The sequence below is a fragment of the Centruroides vittatus genome, unplaced genomic scaffold (assembly GCF_030686945.1).
Source record: "Centruroides vittatus isolate TY-2023 unplaced genomic scaffold, ASM3068694v2 contig_628, whole genome shotgun sequence".
NCBI classification, from domain to species: domain Eukaryota; kingdom Metazoa; phylum Arthropoda; class Arachnida; order Scorpiones; family Buthidae; genus Centruroides; species Centruroides vittatus.
Genome location: NW_027122385.1, coordinates 4,786,491 through 4,812,621, shown reverse-complemented (window position 1 = coordinate 4,812,621; position 26,131 = coordinate 4,786,491). Strand labels below are relative to the sequence as shown.

General features: G+C 27.9%; 1 protein-coding gene across 2 annotated transcripts in view; it reads left to right on the top strand.

Annotated features, from left to right (window-relative positions):
* drosha (ribonuclease 3 drosha) overlaps positions 1-23,094 on the top strand; it is a 56,740-nt gene extending 33,646 nt beyond the window's left edge. For both annotated transcript variants that reach the window (XM_067275584.1, XM_067275585.1), the window contains 14 exons: positions 648-755; positions 1,992-2,130; positions 2,507-2,727; positions 2,805-2,907; positions 6,518-6,633; positions 6,734-6,787; positions 10,952-11,055; positions 14,962-15,067; positions 15,789-15,921; positions 19,954-20,036; positions 20,118-20,224; positions 21,954-22,046; positions 22,129-22,181; positions 22,922-23,094. In XM_067275584.1, the coding sequence (XP_067131685.1) occupies positions 648-755; positions 1,992-2,130; positions 2,507-2,727; positions 2,805-2,907; positions 6,518-6,633; positions 6,734-6,787; positions 10,952-11,055; positions 14,962-15,067; positions 15,789-15,921; positions 19,954-20,036; positions 20,118-20,224; positions 21,954-22,046; positions 22,129-22,181; positions 22,922-23,016 (1,515 nt within the window). In that variant the 3' untranslated portion in view covers positions 23,017-23,094. The remainder of the gene's footprint in view (positions 1-647; positions 756-1,991; positions 2,131-2,506; positions 2,728-2,804; positions 2,908-6,517; positions 6,634-6,733; positions 6,788-10,951; positions 11,056-14,961; positions 15,068-15,788; positions 15,922-19,953; positions 20,037-20,117; positions 20,225-21,953; positions 22,047-22,128; positions 22,182-22,921) is intronic.
* Positions 23,095-26,131: the final 3,037 nt, after the last annotated feature.

Sequence of the window (26,131 nt, the reverse complement as noted above, 5' to 3'; positions counted from 1 at the left end):
CATGGAGAATACCTGGAAAACTCCACATGGTCGGTCTGTCCTGGTGAGGCGGAACCCTCGACTGAACTCCCAGTGTTTTTATCGACGAAACCGCTCAGCCACTGGTGGGCACAAGTAGGCAGATGCTAGTAGCTAATCTTGTATCAAATATGAAATTGCAATGATATCAATAATTCCTGTTTATTCATCCAGTATTTCTGGGGCAAAAATTCAATGATTATTGTGCTATAAAATTTTGATGTATCTGCAAATATAAAATCTCAAGATCAGAGTGAAACTAAAACCTAAATAAAATTGCCATTGGATTCAGATTTATAGAAATAATAAATAAAAATATGAAAAATATATATATTTTCATATATTTATTTATTTCATTTAAATGAAATAAATAAATATTGTTTTATTGAAATTGTTTTATTTAAAGTTGTCTTAAAAAGAATTATTTCAGACAGAATAATATGAAAATAAAAACATTAATTTGTTTTTGTGTAAACTGTTATAAATTCTTAAATAGAATTGATTAATCAAAAATTACAGTAAAAAATAAAGTTTGAATTAATATTTCAAATAATTACTATTTAATTAACAACTGATTCCTAGTAATTATTAGTGTTTGATAATTTCTTATATTTTTTATTTATTTGCAGCATGCAATGCTATTACCTGTATTAGTTTGTCATATACGATTTCACAATTCTCTTGACATTCTTGAAGAAAAATTGGGAACAAGTTTTGCTGATCGTTATTTACTTCAAGTTAGTACATTTTGAATTGTTTGTTTTGTAATTGCTATTTCATATCATTGGACCCTGATTTTTGCCTCTATAACAATCAGAGATACCATCTGATACAGATTTTCCATATTTTTTAAAGTCACATGTAAATTATGAACTTGCAGAAAACTCTCTAAAATCTACAGATTTACCTTTTATACTCTTGAATAAGCATTAGTGCAATAACATTCATATGTGTTAGTTAGCACTTTGTGCACAATTGCCAATATGCTGGATCTCAACTTTTTGTACCAATAATATGGGATTTACAAACAGCCATTTGCAAACTGGAGGAACTGACTAAAGATCTGTCAAAAAATTATTGTGCATGACTGAGTTGCATAGTTGTGTTAAAATCTGTCAAAAAGTGACTGAAGCTCATGTCTAAATGACAAGTGCTTTTCTTACATTACAATCAGCACAATGGAAAAGCCCAAGCACAAAGACCATGTAGTGTATGCTCAAGATGTTTACAAAATGGTTGATTCTGTCAGTTATACAAATTTTATTCTATGGAATTGAAATATAAATTTAAATTTATTTTAAAAATCTAGTATAAAATAATTCATTAATAAATATTCAAAATTTTAAGAACTTTATGATAAAATGGATTTCTTTCTATTTATTCATCTAAAATTAATCTAATTTATGTATATAAAATACTTAGCTTAAAATCATCTTGACATGTTTTTCTGTCACAAAAGAAGAAAAAAGAAATGGCAGCACCATTTTGATGAATCACCATGAAATTTTTTAACAAGTGGACAAAGCCTGTGGGTGAGAAAGCAAAGCTGCCTAGTAACATTATAAAATTATAATTTGTTTTAAAATAATGATTAGTAAATATTAGAACTTATTTTAGAATAAAAGTAAGAGAGTTTATGAGTATCTTAAAATTAGTGATTGTCATATCAGAAGTGAAGGGTGGTTGGAGTAATTGCTCCTCCATTTACACTCTCCACCTTCTAACCATGACATGATCCTGTGCTATTAATAGCTGTCTTCTCAGGTTGGTGTGTCTGAATAATAATGATTTTTAAAATTTATCCTAAATTATATATGTAATATGAATTTTCACAATATAAATCACCATATTGAACGTTTTAAGTCATGCAGAAAATAGCTAAATAAGATTTTTAAAATGTTTTCAAATTAGTCAGATTAAAATGTATTGTTTATTGTTTTAAAAAATTTATTAATTTTAATGTTATCTGACAGTTGGCTTTAACTCATCCATCTTATCGAGAGAATTTTGGGACCAATCCTGATCATGCACGAAATTCATTAACTAACTGTGGTATTCGTCAGCCTGAGTATGGTGATCGGCGGATTCATTATATGAATACACGCAAACGAGGTAATTATAGAATGAATTTACTATTTAAATATAATTTTTTTTCTAAAAATTTTAAATTTTATTAAGCATTTTAGTTAAAAATATTTAAGTAATTATAATTATTAATTTTTTTCATAAAAATGAAGACAATGTTTGCTGTTCACAAATTTATTTTACTTATTTTAATAATAATATAATTAGGCTAATAAAATAATTTTTAATGCTAATATTGAATTTCAGAAGTATTTCAATGGTAGTAAATAATGAAATATAGAAATTTTTTCATATTATACATTAGGGAAAATTTTTTAAAGAAGATTTCTGAGGAAATATAAATTTTTTAATTTTGATTATTGTAAAATAATATGAAATTATTAAGTTTTCTAATATTTTATAGGCATAAATACTTTAATAAATATTATGTCTCGATTTGGACGTAGAGAAGAAACAATGTCCAGTATTAATCACAATGAAAGATTAGAATTTCTTGGTGATGCTGTTGTAGAATTTCTTTCAAGTATTCACTTATTCTTCATGTTTCCTGATTTGGAAGAAGGTGGTCTTGCTACATATAGAGCTGCTTTAGTTCAGAATCAACATTTAGCTGTATTAGCTAAGGTTAGATTTGTTATTTTATTGTTATCCTTTTAAATTTAAAGAATGTTAATGACTTTTTGAAAAATATTTTTATATAGAAACTTGAATTAGAAAGATTTATGTTATATGCCCATGGATCTGATTTATGTCATGATCTAGAACTAAGACATGCAATGGCTAATTGTTTTGAAGCTTTAATGGGTAAGTTTCTATTCAAAATTATAGTTATCAATACAGTCATCTATTTGTTAACAAGATATTATTTTGTTTATCACAATGTAATTTATGAATATCCACTTATAGACATTTTCTTTTATAAGAACTATTTAAAAAATTAATATTTTAATCATCAGTAAGTAATTTTATTCTATTATTATTAATGATTCCATATAAAATATAAATTATTTAAATACGGTATGTATAAAATAATAATGGATATAGATGAGTTAACTGATTCTTTAAGTGGTAGTTAGTTGAATAACCTCTGAAGATGAATCATTAATAAGGTGCAAGTATCTTTTGAATTCTTTATAAATTTTATTAATAATAAATCTTTAAAGAATAGAAATTAAATTCTAATATACTTGAGTTAAATTTTTCGTCACTACTAATATTTTTATAGCACAAAGAAAAGGAGGAAATATAAATAAGATTTTCAAAAGTGCCTTCACAAACATTAATTCAAACATTATTAATGTATAAAAAAATCTATAGTATGTAAAACTTATGAAATCAAAAGTTTTAGTTTATTAGAAGCTCCTCTACTTATGAACATTCAACTTATGAACTTTCAGACTTACAAACAATTTGACCATATGTCTAAATTTAAATTTAGTACAGATTCTTGCTGGTCATGGAGGGACATCAAAGTCAGTTTTTGGTCTGTAATAAATAATAAATTTTGAATAAATACTTAATGTGGATTTACTTATATCATATATCATCATTTTTCATTTTTGCATGGATTCTAACATTCCATTGCTGCTAGGGAGATGGCATTGAATTTGGTAACATTATAATAACAGTGATTTTTGATATTGTTTGCAATTTTTATAAACTTTTACAATTAGTGTTTCAAAAAATGCATCTAAAACTTAACAGTAAATCTAATAATGGAAATAAATGCAAGAAGTGTGGTTTTATGACCATGGAAACTAAATTTGACATAATAAAACTAAGTGTATTAGGTAAAAAAAATTGAATTTGAAATACCTTCTCCTAAGCAGTAGCAAGTGGATAAACAAGCATAATGTATTCTATTAAGTACATTGAAGGATAAAACATTAAAAATATGTGATTATTTTGTGTAGAAATGTACTTTCTAGGTTAGTTTTCAACTTATGAATATTGGGAACTTAACCTGTTAATAAGTAGGAAAGTTCCTGTATTAGTACAAAAGTTATTGAATGATGTTTGTGCTAAACTCAAAATTATAAATGATAGAAATGATAGACATCTTTAACAGTATTTTTTATATAACCCTGCAATCAAAAAGTATTGGAAAAGAAATTCAATTATATTCAAGATTTGAATTTATTCATCAAAATTTATTTCATATTTTTCAAAGTAATCCCCTCCCACTACAATGCACTTACACCAATATTTTTCAAATCCTCAAAACATACTTTAAAATAATTTTTGTGTAATGCCTTTGGGATTCTCAGTAAATTTTGTTTTATAGCATCAAACAACTCAAAGCAGTGCCCATAAACAGAAATTGTAATGAAGGAAACAGGAAAAAGTCATATGATGCTGTATCATGTGAATACAGATCTTGCAGAATTGTATTTGTTGAATTGTTTGCCAAAAATTCACAAACGAGCATTGTGACCAGGTTCATTATCATGGTACAAAATTCATGAGTTTTCTTGCCACAAATTAGGTCATTACAAATTGCTTCATGTAAACAATGCAAAACACTCAAATAATAATCTTTGTTGGCAGTTTGGACAGTCAGAAGGAAGTTGTGATGCATAACACCATCAAAGAAAACAGTCAATATGACTTTGATTTTTGACTGACTTTGACATGGTCTTTTTGGTCTTGTTTCTTTTTTTGAGCATGCTTCACTTGATTGTTGAGCTGTAGATCCATACCCATAATGATGTGTTTTAAGAATGATTTGCCTTGAGAAAGCATTTTCACAACCACTTGAACATGATGTTTTTGGAAAAATGTTTTTTGAATGCCTTGAGAAGCAACATGCTGCAAGCCCAAATGATCTTTTAAAATTGCTTGATAAAATCAGAATGATAATGGAATATGTTCAATAATATCCCTAATTGGTAAATAACAACCATTGAGCATCAGATTGCTGACGTGAGTGGCATGTTGTTCATCTGTTGAAGTGGATAGTTTACCAGAGCCTGGTTCATCTTTGATGTATTCTCTGCCTTGAATATCTTGTACCACTCAAACTCTTTTTTTGATAGACTATCATCACCAATGGCTTTTTTCAACATTCCAACATTTCCAACATTTTTGTAGCAGTAATTCTGTTGCAAAAACAAAATTTAAAGCATGTTTTTTGCTCAGTTACATTCAACATTTTGAAAAATTGCCAATGCAAATTTCTTTACACACAAAACAAGCATTTATTTTCAAACGAAAACAGACAATGACATACGGATTGCTGTTAGATGTCAATGAAAGTTGTACCAAGCAATGAAAAACTAACAGCAGCATCCTCTTGCACTTGCCTGGTTTAAATGAACCATTGTCGATACTTTTTGATCATAGTAATACATGCATAATAATTAGGTAAATAATAAAATTCATTATTAAAATATCTGTTATATATTAAAATTCTGCTATTAAAATAGCTGTGATTATAACAAACATCAAATTTAAAAAATAAACTGAACATGCATTATTATAATACTATAAAATTACGATATAAATTTATAATCTATAGTAAATGAAAGATTGCATTTACTAAAAATATGTTAGATTATTAATATGTATCCAGAAATGTTTTGAAACATATTTAATATTATTGTAATAGTCAATCTACAGTTTGTTTTTAGTACTAATTCTGTATGTGACTTAAAATTACTATATTTTTTACAGTAAGTAAGACACATGGATATAAGATGCATTTTAAAACAGAATATGTAGCAAAACATAGTGTGTTTGAGTCATCCCACATAGTAAGATGATTGTGGCAAAATATAAAATACATGTAAGATAGTAATATGTATGGGTGTTGAGAAAATGTTACTGTTTAACTTTGAACAGTTGGTTGCAAATTGTCTCATGGTATCTAACTAATATTTATATTAATTCTGTTTTACACATTTAAAATTACTAGTAGTAATATATTTAATTAAACAATAACATTTTTATTCAAGAGGTGTACTAGGTAGAGATTACTCTGTAGTCTACTGAAAGGCCATTTGGAGAATTCATTAGCCTATACAAGAATGCAACTTTACATATAAGACATAGGCATTTTTAAGCCTTTTTTTAACAAAAGTTGCATTTTATATGCCATAAAATATGGTAATTGATGAAACACATCTTAAAAATTTTAAGTCAGTTTCTTATGAAGTAATTATTATTTATTTATTATGAATTACAATTAAAAATTAAAAAAATTATGAAATATTTATTAATGGTTTCTCTTAAAAAGCCAGTTCAGTATCACTTAATTTAATGATCTTATATTTAAAATTTTAATAATCTTTCAACTTATATAGTTCCTAGGTCTATTCTATTCTATTCTATTCTAGATGAAAGTAGAAAAATTTTTTCTGATATATTTTGATTGAATAAAGCCTAAAATAATACAAAGCTTTCAAATATATTTTAGGTGCATTATTTCTAGACAGTGGTATTAATGTTGCTGATAGAGTATTTTGTGAGACATTATTTTCAAAACCAGAACTGAGAGATGTATGGAAAAATCTGCCTCCACATCCTTTGCAGGTTAAATAAGAATATAGCTTATAAATAACTTTTAAATAAAATATAAAGCTTTATTGCTTTAAAGTTTAGTTTATCTAACTTTATTATTATTTTTTTAAAGGAACAAGAACCAGAGGGTGATAGAAAATGGATTGAAGTGGTTCCACTTTTGAAAGTAAATATCTGTTTAATGATATTTTACAATACAATATAAATTAAAAGTATATAATTTAAAAGATTTTTTTTATAAGCAAATTAAAATATATCTTAAATTTCTATTAAATTATTTTAAATTTATTATTATAATCTTACAGTAGATTTAAAAATTTTTAATCTACTGTAGGATTATCAAATAAATTTCAAAACTAACAAATAAATCAAATTAGAAATACAGTGGTACTTTATACTTCAAACAATTCTAACTTGGAATGCTTCAGAGTTTGAACACTAGATTCAACAAAAATTTGCTTCAGATTTCGAATGATGTTTCAGAGTTCAAACTGCATATACTGAAAAAAAAGCATTCAAACCATAAATGCAAGTCATCTCTCACTCTCATGTTATGCTAGAATGTTTTCAGTGCTTTTTTGCTTCATTTTTGTATGTTTGGTTATATATATATATATATTGCGTGTTTTTTGTTGATTTTTAACAGTTTTTTCCTCCAATTTTTCTTTGTCAACATCTTTTGAATGCTCCATACATTGTTAATCCATTAATTTAAAATTTCCTGAACAGAACTTTTTAAACCATATTTGCATATTTGAAGCTTAGGAGCATTTTTTCCTGTACATATTATGGATATTTTTTACTGTTTGTATGGCATTATATCCTTTCTGACATTCATAAAGAGTAACATGCTGGTATGCTTTTTATCTGAAGGTATTTTGACTCAATTTTATTCAAACTAAATATGAAGTAAAAATTTTAAAATAAGCTTATAAACAAAGAATACAATCTCTCATTAGCAATAATGTGTTAAATTTCATGACTGTTAAAATTAAATCACACAACTAAGTTAACTAACAACAACTGTTAAAAATAAGCAGAAATTTTCTGTTTAATCAATATAACTTTTATGGAATCTGAAAAGGGTATGGAAACAACAAAGTCTAAAAAGAAGGTTGTAGTATCAACAATTGAAATTAAAAAGGAACTGATCATAAAACATGAAAGTGATACATGTGTGGCAGATCTGGTGGCCACATTTAAGATGCCAAAGTCAACAGTTTGCGACTGGTATATGCAGTTTTCATTTTATTATACAGTATTTACTTATTTATTGTTTTGTGTTTTAGTTTATTATCAGGGCATTTAATTGTGTTATTTTTACCTTAAATTATGTGTATTTTCTGTTTTAAGATGATTAAAATGGGTATTGTTTAGGAAATGGGAATTCATTAATTCACTTTTTATTACTTCTTATGGGAAAAATTGCTATGGACTTCTAATGATTTGGAGTTTGAATGACCTCCTGGAACAAATTAAGTTTGAAGTACAGGTGCCACTGTATTGAAAATAGAAATTAAAATTAAAATTATTTTAGAACTGTTTATAAAAGTTTTTTAAACAATTGTAATATCAGAAATTAATTTTTAATTGATGAAAGTGTACTTATTTATGACAGATCTTTCCTTATAAGTAACTATCTTTAAGGAAGAGAGATCTATTAGATATTACCGTGGCTCACCTTTCCCACCATGTCATTCATGGTGCAGGGGTTAGAGTCTTTGCCTGTCAGAAGGAGGTTTCCGGTTTGAACATCTTTGATGTTTTTTTTTGTGTGTAAGTTCTCTCGGTCTGAGAACACATGGCAATTTGTTATCATATACATATTCTAACCATGTCCTCACAGTATATAATTGCAAGCTCTCAGGTTGAGGGCGATTATTGTTCCAGCACTGCAAGCTGCAGTGGTTGTACATTCTCTGATTGAATAAATACCCCTTTGTGTTCCTAAAGACTGGTTGCCGTTTGTCTCCGCGTCAGTATTGTCATTTGATTAAAACCATTCAAAATACTGTTTTTTAAACAGCTAATTTTTGTACATTTTCAGAATAAAAATTGTGATATGCCAATTTGTATTTTATTAAAATTATATTACTTAATGTACAAATTATATTTAAGATTAAAATTACAAAAGCAAAAATTATTTTATACAAAAGCTTTTCCAAAAATATTAAAAAACTAAAAAGTGGATTTAATGCTTTTAATTATAAGACAAGAATTTTGCAAACTATAAAAGTTTATTCTTCTGATGAAATGATATTTATCAGTCAGAAAATAAACTTACACCAGACTGTTCCTTATAAGCTACTACTGGAGCTTGAAGTTTTATCCTTTTTGTAGTTAAACTTCAGCTGTAACTATTGTAATAGTCACATTTACATAAGTAAAAAATTTTAGAAAATTATAATAAAAAGTTATAAAATAATAAAAAAAATGGCTTCATCACTTTAAATTAAAAAGAAAAGAACTTGTATTTTATATTTTACAAAAATATTGGGTTATTTTAAACTTAGGAAGTTCAGATGCAAAATTTTCTTTAAAAAAGTATTCTTAAAACACATAACGCTGAAGCCATCATTTTGTAGTGCATAAATGTATACATAGAACCTGTAGTACTCAAGAAAACAATAGGAAATTGTCATTTTTGGAATGTGATTTATCAGTTTTACAGTTTACAAACAGAAAAGCATTATACTGGCAAACACAGTTCTACACTCTCCTTGTTCAGCTGCAAAGAGCACAATGAAATTAATTTAAACTGCAAAAGATCTCATAACATCAGCAGATGTGAGAGGTTTGGTTTACATTAAAAACTCCAGCTTTTGTGACTGAAGAGACTCAAGAATTATATTTTGAATATCTGATTTGATATTATGTAATCTGTAATCAATATATTGTGTATGTATATATATATATATTATATATTATATATATATTATATATTATATATATATATATTGTGTATAATATATAATGTAATCAATCATGTGATATTGTGTAATAATTGATAACAGGCAATTAATACTGTCAAAACATAATTATTAAATCAATAAAATTCTATATCAATAACAATTACAATAAATTACTGTATTTAAAGAGCTTTATTTCAATATTATTATGTTTATAAGACCTAGAAAGGCCTTAGAAAACAAATTTTATTAATTCAAGATTTAAAAAACTAGGAAAAAAACACTGACTAGTAGTATTTGGGCCAATATGGTATATAAAAATTCTATGATATGATAAACTTTGTTGGTAAGTAGAGAACTAAATGAAGACCATCTATTTTTACTGTTTTTAAAATCACTGTTAATCAACTGATATTTTCTTCAAAACATTCACAGCAAGAAACTTAAAATTTTAGAAAGGATTAATTTTTAAATTTAAAATTGTTTACAGTTAAATTTTCCAGCCAATCAAAAGCATAATTTTAATTTCTGAACATTAATTAGGTGGGAATCCAAGGAGATTGGTTAGAAATTGTTTAACTGTTGATAGTGGAATAAAGCTTAAAATTTAAAATACAAATAAATGAAATTTATGAACAGTTTCAGTTTCAAAGTTTGCTAGCATTAGGCCATTAAATAAATTAATTTTGTAATTTCAATAGTAATTCTCAATATCAGTAACATTTAATGTCAATGACAATATTAGCTAGTATCCTTTTTCTGTAGTTTTCAATATAAACAAAATACCCAATTTAAGTACAAAAATGAGGAAAAGTATCAAAAAATTCTCAGTGGTGTGAAAGGGAATACTAATACCCACTTCAAATAATTGTAAACTTAATAAAGAACTATTTTCTGACACTTTGAAACAGTTTCTTATGTAAACAATGAAAAGGGAAGCACCTCATTTTCACAATTTTCATTATTATTATGATTATTTTTTGTTTTTAGATAGATTCAACGTATTATAATATCAGAATAATTAAACTCTCACTGTATTATTATTATTTTATACATTTATGCATTTTGTTTTCTAATAAAAGGGCTTAAAATTTTTTAAAATCTTGGTAATACTTTTTAAAATTTTTTCCTTCAGTACATATATCAACAATATCAAATTGTTTTGTATTATAAATATGCAAATTTTTGAGTAGTAATTTAATTTAATTTTGTTGGATAAATAAACCTAATTATATAAATTCATTTTTAGAAAACTTTTATTAGAAATCAATGTGAATAAATTTAAAATAAATAAATCATTAAATTTATAATCAATTTCAATGTGAATAAATTTAAAAAATAAATCATAAATTTTCATATTCAGTTATAGAGCTGTTGTAAAATATTTTTGCAATAAAATTTATGATTTTTATTCTTTTTAGGAATTACATGAATTTGAAAAAGCAACTGGTATAGAATTTACACATATTCGTCTTCTGGCAAGGGCATTTACTCATAGAAGTGTTGGTTACAATAATCTTACACTGTAAGTTATTACAGATTTTATTGAATTTTACTTCCTCTTATATTCATATAAATAAAGATCTTTTTCTTCTTAAATTCACTACTGAGTTAAATTTTATTTTATTCCATTAAAATTTTAATTACAAATTTTTGTATAGAACATTTCAATCATTGTTTTATGGAATATGATATAGTATAGAGATAATAAAGTGTACGTAATTAGAATATTATATTGCTGTCTTTCTTTTTACTGTCAATATAATAAGTAAATAGTTTATATTTCCTTTCTATGCCTTTTTCAAGTATTTGCAAACTTTGTTCTCCAAATGTGAAGAATACTTAAAACAGCATTTCATAAGACTATAGCCTGGTACTCACATGCTGCAATGGATGACTGAAATTGTCGACGAAAAGGATGGAAAGACAGAATGATGTCACTTTTATCGTCGAAGCTGACGGAATATGAAGTTGAAAATTTTCAACTTTTGCTGTGGCAGAAAGTGGAACGGTAAAAATTAGACCAGTAGGAAGGTCGTTTGGCAATGTTGTCATAAAGATTACATGGGACGATAGCAATCGAACTATGGCAGTGGGCAAGGCTAAAGAGCTTTATTTAGATACTAATACTCTAATATATTTCATTTATATGCTATATTACTATCCAATTTAAATATTAATGTCAAATAGACATACTTTCTGCGTAATGGCGTAATTGTAATTTGGTTACGAAAGTATTTGATATTCCTAACTTTCAATGATTTAGAATATTTTTTTAATCCAAGTTCTTCGTTTTTGAGCATTTTTATATGCAATAAGATCATAAGCAAACTTAGAAAGTTTAATTGATATAACAAAGTAATCCTGGTAGGCACCATTTTTGACTACTGGCACATGGTCATAGTAGCTGTTTATATTTATGACTGGCAGATGGTGCGATGATGGATTTATGACGCACTTCAATTGTAGGGTATTTTCCGCATGGGAGTACACCCAACACAGAAAGATGACGGAATGGCAACCATTTCCCTTGATGGTTTCTGTTGTCCATTTCTGCATGTGAGTACCAGGCTTATATCACCATTATTTTAACTTTAAAATTAATAAATTTTAGTTTTAAACACTATAATGAATTTGAATCATAATTTTACAACTATTACTATTTGGGAAAATTTGTTGCTAATATTTTATACTAATTGAGCTTTGCCATTCTAATTATAATTTTCATTAACTTTCACAATTCATTTTTAAATGAACTACAGTAGAGACTCGTTAATCGGAACCCCGGTAATCAGAATCGCCGGTAATCGGAACGATTTTCAGTCGGACTGTGTCGTGCTGAATCAAACGTTTTTGATACTAAATTTACTTCTAAAGTATAATTTTCATGTTTTTATATTCTTCAATATATTTATTTTGTTTGTACAAAATGCAAAAATAATTTTTAACGATACGATAGCCTCGATTATTATTATGAGGGCTATTTTTTAAATAAGGTCCGTTTGTGAATGAAAATGAGAATAATGCACAATCACGGCAGTATGCATGCGCTTCTGCTCCGAGCAAGCTTAGCACGCGTTTTGACGCCATTTGCAGCCATATCGTCTGTCTGTATGCTGAGCTGTAGAAGTTTAAAATGTTTAAGAAAATTGAGTCTCCCGCTGACTGTGAGATATGATCTGTTATTCGATTCTTGAATGCAAGAAACTTGGCAGCAGCGGAAATTCACCGTCAGATTTGTGAAGTTTACGGTGATAATGCTATGAGTGACAGTAAAGTTCGAAAATGGGTAAGAATGTTCAAGGATGGGCGAGTTAATGTGCATGATGAGCCATGCCCTGGCCGACCTCTGATTTCTGAAGATTTGATTCGTAATATGGATAACAAAATTCGAGAGGACCAACGATTCAACGTTATCAATTGAATTTCCACAGATTTCAAGATCAGTTTTGTATACCATTGTTTCGGAGAAACTGAATTATCGAAAATTGTTTTCTCGATGCGTTCCAAGACTGCTTTCTGACGATCAGAAAACAAAAAGATTAAACAGTGCTTTATCGTTTTGACTCGATACGATCATCCACACAGTCCAGACCTTGCACCCAGTGATTTTCACTTGTTTCGATACTTAAAGGAGTTCCTTGGTGGTCAACATTTCAATGACAAAGAAGAAGTGAAAACTGTAGTCGTGGATTGGGCTTCTTAACAGGCGGCAGATTTCTTTGAAGTCGGAATTCAAAAAATTGTTGAGCGGTATGACAAATGTTTAAACAAAATGGAAATTATGTAGAAAAGTAGATAAAAGTATGTAGAATATGGAAAAAAATATATTTTAACGATATTTATAGTATTTTTCTTCTTATTAAAAGACGGACCTTATTTAAAAAATAGCCTTCGTATAAAAATTTTTGTTAGGCTTAAAATCAACGAAAATTCAACACAAAGCGACACGCAACGGAGAAAAATTTGAACATCGGACAGGTTAATATATTTATTCGTACATAATTGGTAATCAGAACAAATCACTAATCTGAACAACCCCAGTCCCCAATTGATTCCGATTTTCGGTTCTCTACTGTATATTATGTGGGTGCCGGGAGGCGGACGGAGTCTCGTTTCTCCTTTTTTCGGCTAACAGGTCTGTTAGACCTGCCCACGTCAAGATGGCGGTTCGAATGAGTTTCGTGTTACGCGTTATGCGAGTGGAGGAAGTGGATGGGTCCGACGATAGAGCGGCGGTGACGATACCCGAATAAAAGACATAGCCAATGGATAATAACAACAACAACAATTTATTTAGGCTAACGATACAATTACAGAAGAGGCGCGCGACGGTCGCCTCTTTTCGGATCCGCGGAGGGAGAGTTTACATAAATTCGGGTCATACCTCGTGATCCAGGTCGGTCCTCCTGGTCAACGTATTCCGTGGACTTCGGGCGGTTTCCCTCGATATTGCGCACACACACAGTCAAAGTGACAGAACGTAACTGGCCCCCCTTTCTTCCCTCGTCACTCTTTTATCCTCTCGGTCACGTTATTCAGTTTCACCAACCAGCCTTTTTCGACTGTTGTTCCTCCTGATTCATATTTTCTCCGTGGGAACCAAGCAATAAAATAATTTTATTATTAACAGCTTGGTTCCGGCGGGTTCGAATTTTCACAATTATAATAAATTCAAACAAATTGACCTGCATTTAGAAATCCAATAGTGTACTGTTTTGTTCTGGATTAATTTCTATTTTGTAATTGTTTATTAAAAAGTAATATAGTAAATTTAAATATTTAATAGTCATTTTTAAACAAATTTAAATGTATGTTAGATATCTATTTTTAATGATATCTAAATAATAATAAATTACATTTAAAATATAGCTTAGAAAAATCTTAGATATTTTTTAATGAAAATTTTTTAAATCTTAAAAAACTATTTTTGAGATTTAATTAGTTAATAAATATAGGAATTTTTATTATTTGATGAAAAATTTCACTTTAAAAAATTATTCCGTATAACTGTAAATATTGTCATGGAAAAATGGTGAATCAAAGTTCAGGCATAAACATTTTTATTTATGCACAAAGTTGCAAACATTACACTGAGAACTAAAAGAATAGTCAAAATTTAAACAGAATATAAATTAACACTAAGAATAAGAAAAATGAGAGTTGAAATAGTTTTGAAATTCTCTTGCAATGCTGGCAGATGAATTATAAAATTATATTCATTCTTGAGTGTGTTCTAAAGCACCCTTTTCAAAAGCTGTTGTAACTTCTGCTAATTGGCTAAGAATCTTTGGCAACAGGAGTTCATTTTAATTTTTTCAGGTTAAATTTTATAACCAATATTTATTATCTAATATATTGGATATATGAATCATTAATTAAGTTTTAAAATTATTTAGTTACATTAGAGTTTTTTTTTTATAATTTTTAGAGGATCTAATCAGCGGTTAGAGTTTCTAGGTGATACTGTATTACAGCTTGTTGCATCTGAATATTTATATAGGCATTTTCCAGAACATCACGAAGGACATTTATCAGTAAGTTTAATAAATATTTATAATAGTATAATTTTGTTGTAATTAGAATTACTTAACATGTAGAAAATACATATTAAATGAAATTATATTGAAATTATCCATTTAAATATATAAGAAGTATGAGAAAATGGGCAAAATTGAAGAGGGATGTTTTGAACTATTCAACTTTGAACACTGAACATTTAAATACTTAGTAAAAAAAAAATGTTAGAAACAAAAAATGAACTATGAATTATTGTTCTCTGTCCCTTTATGTACAGAATACAACAAATGGCAATTTCTTTATTGCATTTTCTTTCCTAGATACATATGTCTGAGTAAACTCTTTTCTAAAAAGTTCAAAATTTTGTTCAAAACTAGTAAAAAATTTTCAAAAATAAAAGTTTTATAAAATGCTTTGGTGAGGCTTTTTGTGTGTGCAAAACAAACTCACTCCATGTAAATTGTCAAAATCTGGCATCATAAGGGTCAATTGCCTGAACTGAAATGGGCAGTAATTGGACCTATATGGAATTTTGTATTTATTTCTGTTGATTAATTGTAGTGAAATGTTGTACTTGCTTAAAATTTATTATTTTAAATCTAAAATGTGCATTTTAAGAAAAAAATAATTTCTTTATTCTAATTTATTTTAATAAAAATTGATAAAAAGATTTAAAACAGCTTTTTCTTTCATTAACCCATTACTTTTGATCCATTACTGTATAATTTTTTAAACTAGTTATTACGAAGCTCATTGGTAAACAATCGTACTCAAGCAGTAGTATGTGATGATTTAGGTATGGTTGATTATGCCATTTATCCTTATCCTAAAGGTGATTTAAAAACTAAAGATCGAGCAGATCTTCTTGAAGGTATGTAATTTATTATCATCTTTTAAACAGTATTAGTTTTATTGAATAAGTGTATTTAACGAACTTAGTTTGATTTTTATGATTGATATTAAACATTTATTAAATTGAGAGAAAACACTTTGTTTGTTTTTTACTATATAAAAATGCTTCATGTAGTTATATATAAATAATCTTCAATTCTATGATTTTTTATGATTAAATTTTTATTATTTATATGATTAAAATTTCAAAAATATTAAGTAAAAGGGAAAGTCAGTAAATAGGTCACAAACTGATATGTAATAGCTAAAAAATGACAATAATTTGTAAAAGTGTCATTAAATGGCAGCACAATTCACTTTGATGATTAATTGTGGTAGCAGATTCTGTATCATATGCACATGTTTAAATGGGTTTTTCAGTTCAGAGTACTTGACTTGGACTTGTTCAGTTTTTTCACTTTTATTGGATTTGACATTTGATTTAAAACATGATGAGTCCATCTAAAGTTCATGTATTTTAACAGCATTAAATAGAAATCTTTAGTTGTTGATTGCCAAAACATTATTAGTAACTATGTAAGGAAAGTAAATGTAATCAGTAACAGTAAAATAGAACTAGCTTAGTTTTGTCATCATATCTACAATACCATCATTATAGCTTGGCCAACAGAATTTTTAAGTCAGTTTGAGACTTTGCAATGCATAAAGTTAAAATAGCCCAAACCATAAATAGAAACTGCATTCTGATTCAGAAAATAATCAAATATTTTTTTACAAATCTGGCAATACTGTTTGCAAAGTATGAGTATTCATGTTATGTTCATTTATTTTATGAAAATTTAAAAGAAAAGCAGATAGAAGTAAAAGCTGCCAAAGAAATCAAAAGTTTGGAAATTCTTTAAGGCAGTTTCAAAGTCAGAAACTTGATGGCCAGATGGCCCAGGTGGTAAGCATGAAGGTTCTGTTAAGGCGAAAACATACCACTCTGGGCATCTGAGATGCAGTCCAGGATAAACTCTCCTGAAATTTTTGTGGGTGATCTGTCCCAGATAAGTTGGGTCCTATTCCTCACCACCCAGCTGCTCCATTGTGGGCCTGGCTGAATTGCACAATGGATATGGAAAAATGATCCTCTTAGTGCCAATAGGGCAAAAAGAGTAAAAAGAAAAATAAACTTTAAATGAATTATTTCTCATATTTATTGGTATCTGATTCATTTCTGTTTAAGATATCTTATTTCATATAATAGTGGTTCATTTTATGCACATTTGAAATGTCATGAAAAAGTCACAAACAACAATAATTTGATACTTACAATTAAAAGAGATGTTTTCAAAATAGGATGTGAATTTTAATTATTTAATTGTATTTGCTAAACGTATGAAATATTGATATATATATAAGTAAAAAATAACTAAACTAGACAAAAATACTTTATTTGGACTTTGTTAAAAATATATAGATTTTAGATTTTTTGTTGTTTGAATGTATTGTTGATGCCAAAGTTCAATAAATGAAAATTCATATATAGTATTTAAACAGCAACTTTGACTCAGAAGTCTAGACTTAACTCAGACTCAAACTTGTCATGTCTCAACATACCAAGTTTTGCCAAACTCTGATGTCCATCTCAGTTTAAAATGGCAACTGTGCTTGTACAGTTGAAGAGTATTAAGCTATTGTGCATTTCTTGTGGGAAAAAGGATATTCTGCGAAGGAAATTATAAGGAAAGATTTCTTATGTACATTGAAAAGTGTTTATTGCATAAAGCAGTGTATAATTGAGTTGATAAATTTTCTCAAGGACACTCAAATGTTGCTGATGAAAACTGACCAGGTTGACCTTTTGAAATTGCAAGAGAAGTAATTGTGCATTAGGTGGGATGATTTGGGTTGATATGAGCTTATAGGCAAGTAAATGTAGACAGTGTAGGAACTGCCCTAAGTTGTTCTGATGTTTCCCTGATGCATCATTTGAATTTCTAGAATGTTTATGCATGGTGTATGCCCCAGAGAAGTTATGGAAGAACACAAAAGGCCTGTTTTTGTAGCATCTTGCTCAGTGTAAAGATGGACAAGACAGTTAACAGGATAAAGCTAAAAGTTATTATAAATTACAAAAAGTATGATGGACTATTGGATCATAAAAGACAGCAGATGCTTTATTCCTATCTATATCATCATACTTTGTTACAAAAACATCCTGTTTTAGACTTATATTAATATTTTTGAATTAATCAATATTCATATATAATTTTTTACTTTTTCAGTTTCTGCACAGTAAATTAAGTACAGTAAGACCCTGCTTAACGCAGGAGATGTGTTCCTAGACAACAAAGCACTAAGCAAAACAGCGTAAAACACGTCATTTTAACATAGAGTAAATAGGGATAGGGAAACACGCGACCAAAAATAAACAAATTTTACTTTAATTTTTTGTGACAAAGGTTCTGGCTCTTCTGAAATTCTTGTTTTTTTGTGATAAAATTGTCTAGTGTCATTTGTCGCATTCTTTTTCTTTCCTGAAGCAAATGTCGGTTGCAGAAGATCGCATTCAAAATGCCTCATTTTGCTTTTGCACTCCTTTCAAAATCTGGATCATTTGCTACAATTTGATTAACGATTTAAGTTATCGTTACCAAACTTTTACTAAGGAAATTTGTAGAGAAATTCTTTGGATTCTTCGTTTTTGGAATCTCTATTCTCCAGTTCTGCACAAATTCCTTGTTCTGCCAGTTCTTGAAGGTCATTGTTGGTAAGACTCTCACCAGAAACCTGCTGTAACTCCTCAATATCCTACTGGTCTACATCTCCTAGTCCCACTGTATTGATTAGGTTGACAATTTGGTCAACCTAATCAATACAACAATACTGCAATAAGCTCTTCCTGTTGAGAATTCTTGGATACCTTAAGCCCTAACTTCTTCCACACTTCGTTCGTGCATTTAACAGTTAATTCTTGCCAAGCGAAGTCAATATTGCCTATGGCATCCATGATTATATATTTTTTCCAAAATTGCACCAAACATAGATTTAAAGAAAGTACATCTTTTTGACACTTTTTGCTGATTGGTTTGTGTTCATAAATAATCGTATTATATACGAATCAATGAAATGCAACGATAATTTAAATCAGCGTAAATTTTGAACTTTTTTAGGCTTCAAGCAGACCACATTATATTGAGGCAGCGTTAAGCAGGGTCTTACTGTAAATCTATATAACTTATGACTTATCTTTTTTCCACATTCATATATACAGCAGATAAATATGAAAAATGTTCAAGAATTTAATCATATCAATAATGCTTTAAACTTTTTTATATGACTTGGCTAATTGTGATGTAACAATACAATGCTGGACTTTTGAGTAACTCTACTGGGATCAAATCTCAATGGTTACTGGTCTGTGTGAGTCTGAGATCTATCTAGTCTCCTTTCCAATGAATATCTGGAGGATGATTTCTGGAGAGTAAAATTGGCATCAACATTGGGCTAACTAATCTATTCATTTCTTTAGTAGGGTTGTGAATAGGGAAGACCATACATTCTTGCTTCCTGATATGCCTTTATAGCACTTTCGGGGAAACTGCATTATGTTACCTTAATCTTTATTATATGTCAATTTTTACTTTTTCATCTTTTCATTTACTGTTATATTTCTGAACTTTCATAATTTCTAATTATTTTCAACAGTTTTGAATCCTTTAAGATTTTCAGTATATAAGATGGGTAATGCAACATTCTATTTTGTGATAAGACAATAGCTGTTCAATTTACTCTATTGATTGCTTTTATTATTGAAAAATAATCACATAACTCCAAAAGTTTAGAATGAATGCAAGTGTGAAAATACTTTTATGATGAAAAATTTGTTATCTAAATTCAAGTTATTCTTGAATTTTTTTATTTTGATTAAATGTCAAGATTTGTTCATCAATAACCTTCCACTGAGTCTCTATGTATCTAGTTATTTAAAAAATTATATTTCAGTTTTTAATAGAAGTCATTACATTTCTATAAAATATAAAATAATTTTTTATAAAATGTTTAGCATTTCTAGGAGCATTATATGTAGATAAAGATCTTGAATATTGTCAAGTTTTCTGTCAAGTGTGTTTTTTCCCACGTTTACAGGTACAAAATGAATAATTCGACTAAATTTCTGTAAATATATGTTAAAATAGCAATAAACTAGTTTTTCTATAAAATCTTTAGGATTTCATTATGAATCAAGATTGGAATGATCCAAAATCAAAGCTGCAACAGTGTTGTTTAACATTAAGAACTATGGATGGTGGAGAACCAGATATTCCTGTTTACAAGTTAGTATTCTTCATTTGCATACTGATGAATTAAGCTACTATTGTGTAATCTAGAATTATAAATATATTATTCTATTATGTTAATGTTTTATCATATTTTGTGTCATATTTTGGTGAGAAACAAATTTGCTTTACTGTTGGTAAAAACATATGATTTGAAAGATGGTTAGTTTAACACTAGACAAGGTTATCATCTATTATTTGATGAGATTGGTGGATGTTACACAATTTAAACTCTACTAGCTCAGTTTACATAATTCTACACAAACATTTAGACTGACTAGTTTAAATTTCTATGTATGTCTAGTCAAAATTGCATTGTAGTGGATATATTATATATATTCATTATAACATAACATTATAATATCAGGGCATATAACCAGACAATATAAAAATTATAGCAGAGATAAATTAATTAAATAATTTTTTAAACTGTTTTCTTGGTAATAGTTTTTATTCATTACAATGGTTTCTGATAATGATTGAAATAACTCTAAACTACAAACATAGATATTTGTAGTTTTGCTTCATTGAAGCATTTTGTTATTGAATTTGATAAATGATGTAGGGTTTTTAATTATTAATTATAGAGAATTGCACTGTTAATTTCTTTCTTTATCCCTTCCAACAATATTTATTATAAATAGAAATCTAAGTTAGATCTTAGATTTCTATTTATAATAAATCAACACTAATCTTAATAAAGACATGAACCTCAAGATTCAAAGCAAGCATCTAATACAATCTAAAATTAATTTAAGTTTTCAAAAAGTTTCATGTAAAATTCCCATATGATAAAATTTATAATCCAGAACATGTTAAGTTGTTTTTGGATATACAAAGTAACTTAACAACGCTTCTAGTCAGAGGGGATGTGCGCAACTTTATTAAGAAATTGATGACTGAACAGGAGTGCTAGAGATACTCGAAATGCATCACATCATAAAAATGAAATAAACTTGTTGCATCACTCAAGCCTCATCTTGTGTTCTTTTAGAAGAACAAAGAAAGAAAGAAATTTAGAGTTGTAAACTTTGTTAAAGATTATTTATTATATACATTTTCAGTTTATTTGAACGTTTTTCGGGTAAAGGTTTGAATAAATACAAATTAACAATGGAATAAATTATAAAAAATATTTTTCAATACTATCTCTATTGTTACAAGGTACTTTATTTCTAAGTACACTAGACTCAGAACAATATAATCAATTTTCATTTTGTTTGTAATATTTTCATTTTACCCTTGCAAATATTCATATTTAGTTTCTTACTTAAAAAAAACTTTGAAGTTTTTTTTCCATTGAGAATTAATCTTACTCATACATAGACTCATCACTATTATGTTTTCTTCTCTTGTTTAAAAATCATTTATGATAACATTTCTTCTGCTTTTTGTTCACTGAGAAAACATTATCATAACCAATTTTCAAATAAGAGAAGAAAATATAATTGTGATGAGTCTATGTATGAGTAAGATTAATTCTTAATGGAAAAAAATGAAAGTACCATTATATATTGTTTTTATAAAATGTTTGTGAATTAGTCATAATAGAGTTAATTTAAACCAAATAAAATTAAATACTTCTATAATGTTAATGTAAATTTTTTCTAAGGCAAGATTTTCAATAATATATCTGCAGAAATATTTTGAATTATTATTGCAATAAATTTAAAATATATTATGAGTAGTAAACAGAACTGAAGTATACTTTGTAATTAATTTTTAGAGTAATTGAATGTAAAGGACCAACAAATACTAGAGTATATACCGTTGCTGTGTATTTTAGAGGTGAGCGTCTGGCTACTGGCTTTGGACACAGGTAAATTAGACGGAGTGAAAATATTTAAACAATTAAAATTGTAATTTTTAATAATTTTAATACAAATTTTATTGTATATTAGTATCCAACAAGCAGAAATGGCTGCTGCTTCAAATGCATTAGATTCTTCAAAAGGTACTTATTTACTTAATTTTTTTAATATACAGTAATACCTCAACTTATGCTACCAGAGTTACGCGATTTTCAAATTTCGTAGATTCGTCTTTTGTTTGAGCACCACGCAACTCTTGATTACTCACTCCCCCCATACTATTGTTCAGCTTACACGTTCGGACGTGTTGCGTGGAATCGACGCATAGCTACAATATATTTTGTGTTATTTATTTCTGTGTTTGTTATATCTACAGAGACTTGAGAGACTGTTCAATTGAAGAGGGAGAGTTTAATTGAAAAGGGGTTACAAATTTTAGAAAATATAGACTCCAACAAAGAGTGCATTTCTTCTACAAAACGAGAAATAAAAAAAAATTATTAGCGTGCTATGAGGAAATTTTGCGGGAGAAAAAAATCTTTCAGCCTTCAGACGACTTTGTTAGATTTTATGAAGCCTTCTACATCAAAATAACTTCAGTTTGCGATTTTAATAATATAATTTGTTATACATATGTATTATCCAAGACTTTATTAAACATTTTTTTTCTAAATTATTGTTTTCTTTAGTCTCCAGCTCCAATTAAAAATAATTTATATGTATTTATATGGGAAATTATACCCCAACTTACGCGAATTCGACTTACGCGGTTATCGCTTGGTCTCACCTATCGTGTAAGTTCAGGGTATTACTGTATTTAATTAAATAATTATTATTATATTAATTCACAATATGAATTTGTCAAAAATTTAATTTATTTCAGCCAATCTCTTCCCACAACTCGGTCATCAGAAGAGGGTTATTGAACGTAGCATGAAACAACAAGATCATCGTTTAAAACAGAAAGAAAATCCTTAAAATTTTAATATTTTATGAAATTTAAATGTATATATATGCTGTTATAAATTTTATAAAATAAATTTAAAATGATTTTTTCTTTCTTTGCTTTTAATAACAGATTAAGAAATGAATCCATTAAAATTTTTAAACATTTTTATATGACATGATCAATAGAGATGCCATACAATGCTGGAATACCAAGCAGATAAGCTGATGATGGCTGCTGGTTTCTATTAGTTGCCATCATCAGTCTCTAAGCCATCTAAATGATCTGTGTATGTCTAAGGTCTACATCAGGAATGGCCAGCCCGTGGGCCACAATGTGGCCCACATAATATTTTTATGCAGCCCAAGGCACCCTACAATTTTTAGGTGCATTTTTATTTATTTTGATAAAGTATGTTGTAAAAATTATTCTCATTTCACTGTATACATTTTGATGACGTAATGACATAATTGATGCTAGAAAACTATACTACCCCCACATGCAAAACATACTGTTGTGAACAATTCTTTTCGTGCATGAAAAACGTCAAAGCTGCTGAAAGAAATAGGTTGAGTGATTCCCACTTAACTAACATTTCTAGAATTATGACTAGTACCATAAATGCAGATATTGACAATATTATGAAAGGAAGGCAATGTCAAAAATTGCATTGAATTTATTTTTATTTTAGGTGAGTATAATTTGTTTACTGTCAATAATACAATATTTTATGTAATTATATAAATTTGATATTCACAATTTGAACTTTATAAAATCATATATTTATATAAAGTACCTTTGTGGCCTACTGAATATATGTAAATTTATAATTTGGCCCATTAGGAAAAAAGGTTGGACAACCCGGTGTACTGTACATAGTCTCCATCTCTGAAAGGGCCTTTCATGAGCCCTTCAGTACTTCTAATATATCCCATTTCTCTGTTCAGGTCACAAAAGAGGTTGTATATCATCTCCAGTGTGCTACATGGCATGCTTTTAGGGAACTTCATTATGTTATCTTTGTCAATTTAATATGACAGCTTTTACTTTTTTTATCTCTGCTATTTTTTTAAACTTTCATAACTAATTTTTTTGATTTCTCTAAGCAGATCATCAATGTATAAGATTTGTGGTGAAACATTCTATTTTATTATGATGATATGACAGTAGCTACTGAATTTACTACATTGATTGATTTAAATACACATTGAATGAACAAATTTGAAAAATTTCTTTGAATTTTTTTGGTTTTCTGATAGTGAAACAGAATAGCCGTCATTTTAAGTTTAATAAATGACTTGCATGTAACTATCAATAGTTATATTAAAATTAATGTTTCATCATAAAAAAAAGTTTATAATGAACTAATGCTAGAAATGGGAAGAAAATAATTAGAATTACAAATGCTTTCTATTAGTAGATCGTGCATTTGAATTCAGAGTTTTCTTAGAACAATCCATTAATCACATTATTTTTAGTTTTTATTATGGTCATAAGATAAAATTGGTAATTTTTTTTTACAAAAACTTGATGGTGAGCAAAAATGACTGTTTCTTATTGTTTGATAAATCTTAACATTGTATTTTGCAGAATATTTTAGTTATTTTAGTATATTAATCTAATGCTTTGCCCATCTTAAAAGATGGGCAAAGCATCAGATTAATTGGTTTTCTTAAATGTAAGTAATTTAAAATACAGAAATAATTTATACCTCGAATACTTGAATACACCACTGATAAAATCCACCCAATAATGTTGTTTGTGGTGGACAATATTTTCTATCACATGTTAAATATATTGATTTTACTGGATAATGTACTGTACATTCAAATTTGAAAATTGACAAAATTGGGTATGTTTTTGTTGCAGCCACTAAATCTTAAAAGTTTGTTTTGGATTTGGAAAAGTAGGATAAATTATTTGATGTTGCAGTCTTTAAGACAAATGGTTAATGAGAGATTACTTTGGTCAGTGATGCTCAGTTTTAATTAAAAATTAATTTTTATTTCCTCTGTTATTTTTAATGGGTTTGATAGACTTACCATTAAGTTTTTGTAAAAATTTACTGATTTTTATAAAAATGATTGAAGAGTTTTATTTTCCCCATCATTTTTGACAGCTATAGCTCCTTACATATCATAAAAGCCAGCAAAAAATAAAATTGCTTTATTTTTTGCAGCATTTTCTGGTCTATATGAAGCTATCCATTTATTAAGGGACATTGCATATTTTTTACAGCTTGTAAATAAATAAAATTTTAAGTATATAAATTATTAAATGAACAATGTGAGCACAATAACAATTGAAACTTCTCTAAGAGAGTCCCATGGAAAATAAAACAAACAAAACTATTCACACTCTTTTTAGGTTGCCTGGATTTCAAGTTTTGTATAGGACCCAAATTTTCTTAATCTGAGATTGATTATCCATCTCCGAATGCACCAGTTCATAACAGTTAATTAAACTTTGGCAGGATGGTGCCTGAATAGTATTCCAGTCAGAGATTGCATGGAATGTTGGCTGTTATCGTTTACTCTCATCTAGTGCTCAGTGACTCTTGACATTCCCAATTCCAGATAAAGTGAGAGAGTTGGCATTATAATTATAATTAGGACGAACAAGTATGTCATCATGTCATATTCAGTGTTATAAAATTTATTTCATAATTATCATATTAAATACAAATTATAAATTTGTAAGTTTAAAAAGAAACAAAGATTTATTATAACATTAGACAAATAACAAAGAGAATTGATTTGGTTTCAAAAACGTGTTTATTTTACTTATATTGAATGTTAATTTTAAACAAAGGAATTTTTATTGATTTAAATTTTCTAAATAAAGCTTTATTTATAGAGGAAACTACTGCTGAATGAATATTTTGTATAAATCATGGATATGGTCAAATTGATCAAATTTTTTGTTATATAAAACATTTTATCTGTAGAGATAAAGTAATTGCTGGTTATTTTGTTGCCTAGAAAACAGGCAATGTTTTATCTCTCTTTCTCTCTCTCTCTCTCTCTCTCTCTCTCTCTCTCTCTCTCTCTCTCTCTCTCTCTCTCTCTCTAAAAGGAAGTGCTTATTGAAATTCCAAAATTTAATCCTGTAAATGCTCTGTTAAAACATAGCCTATTGAATAGAGCA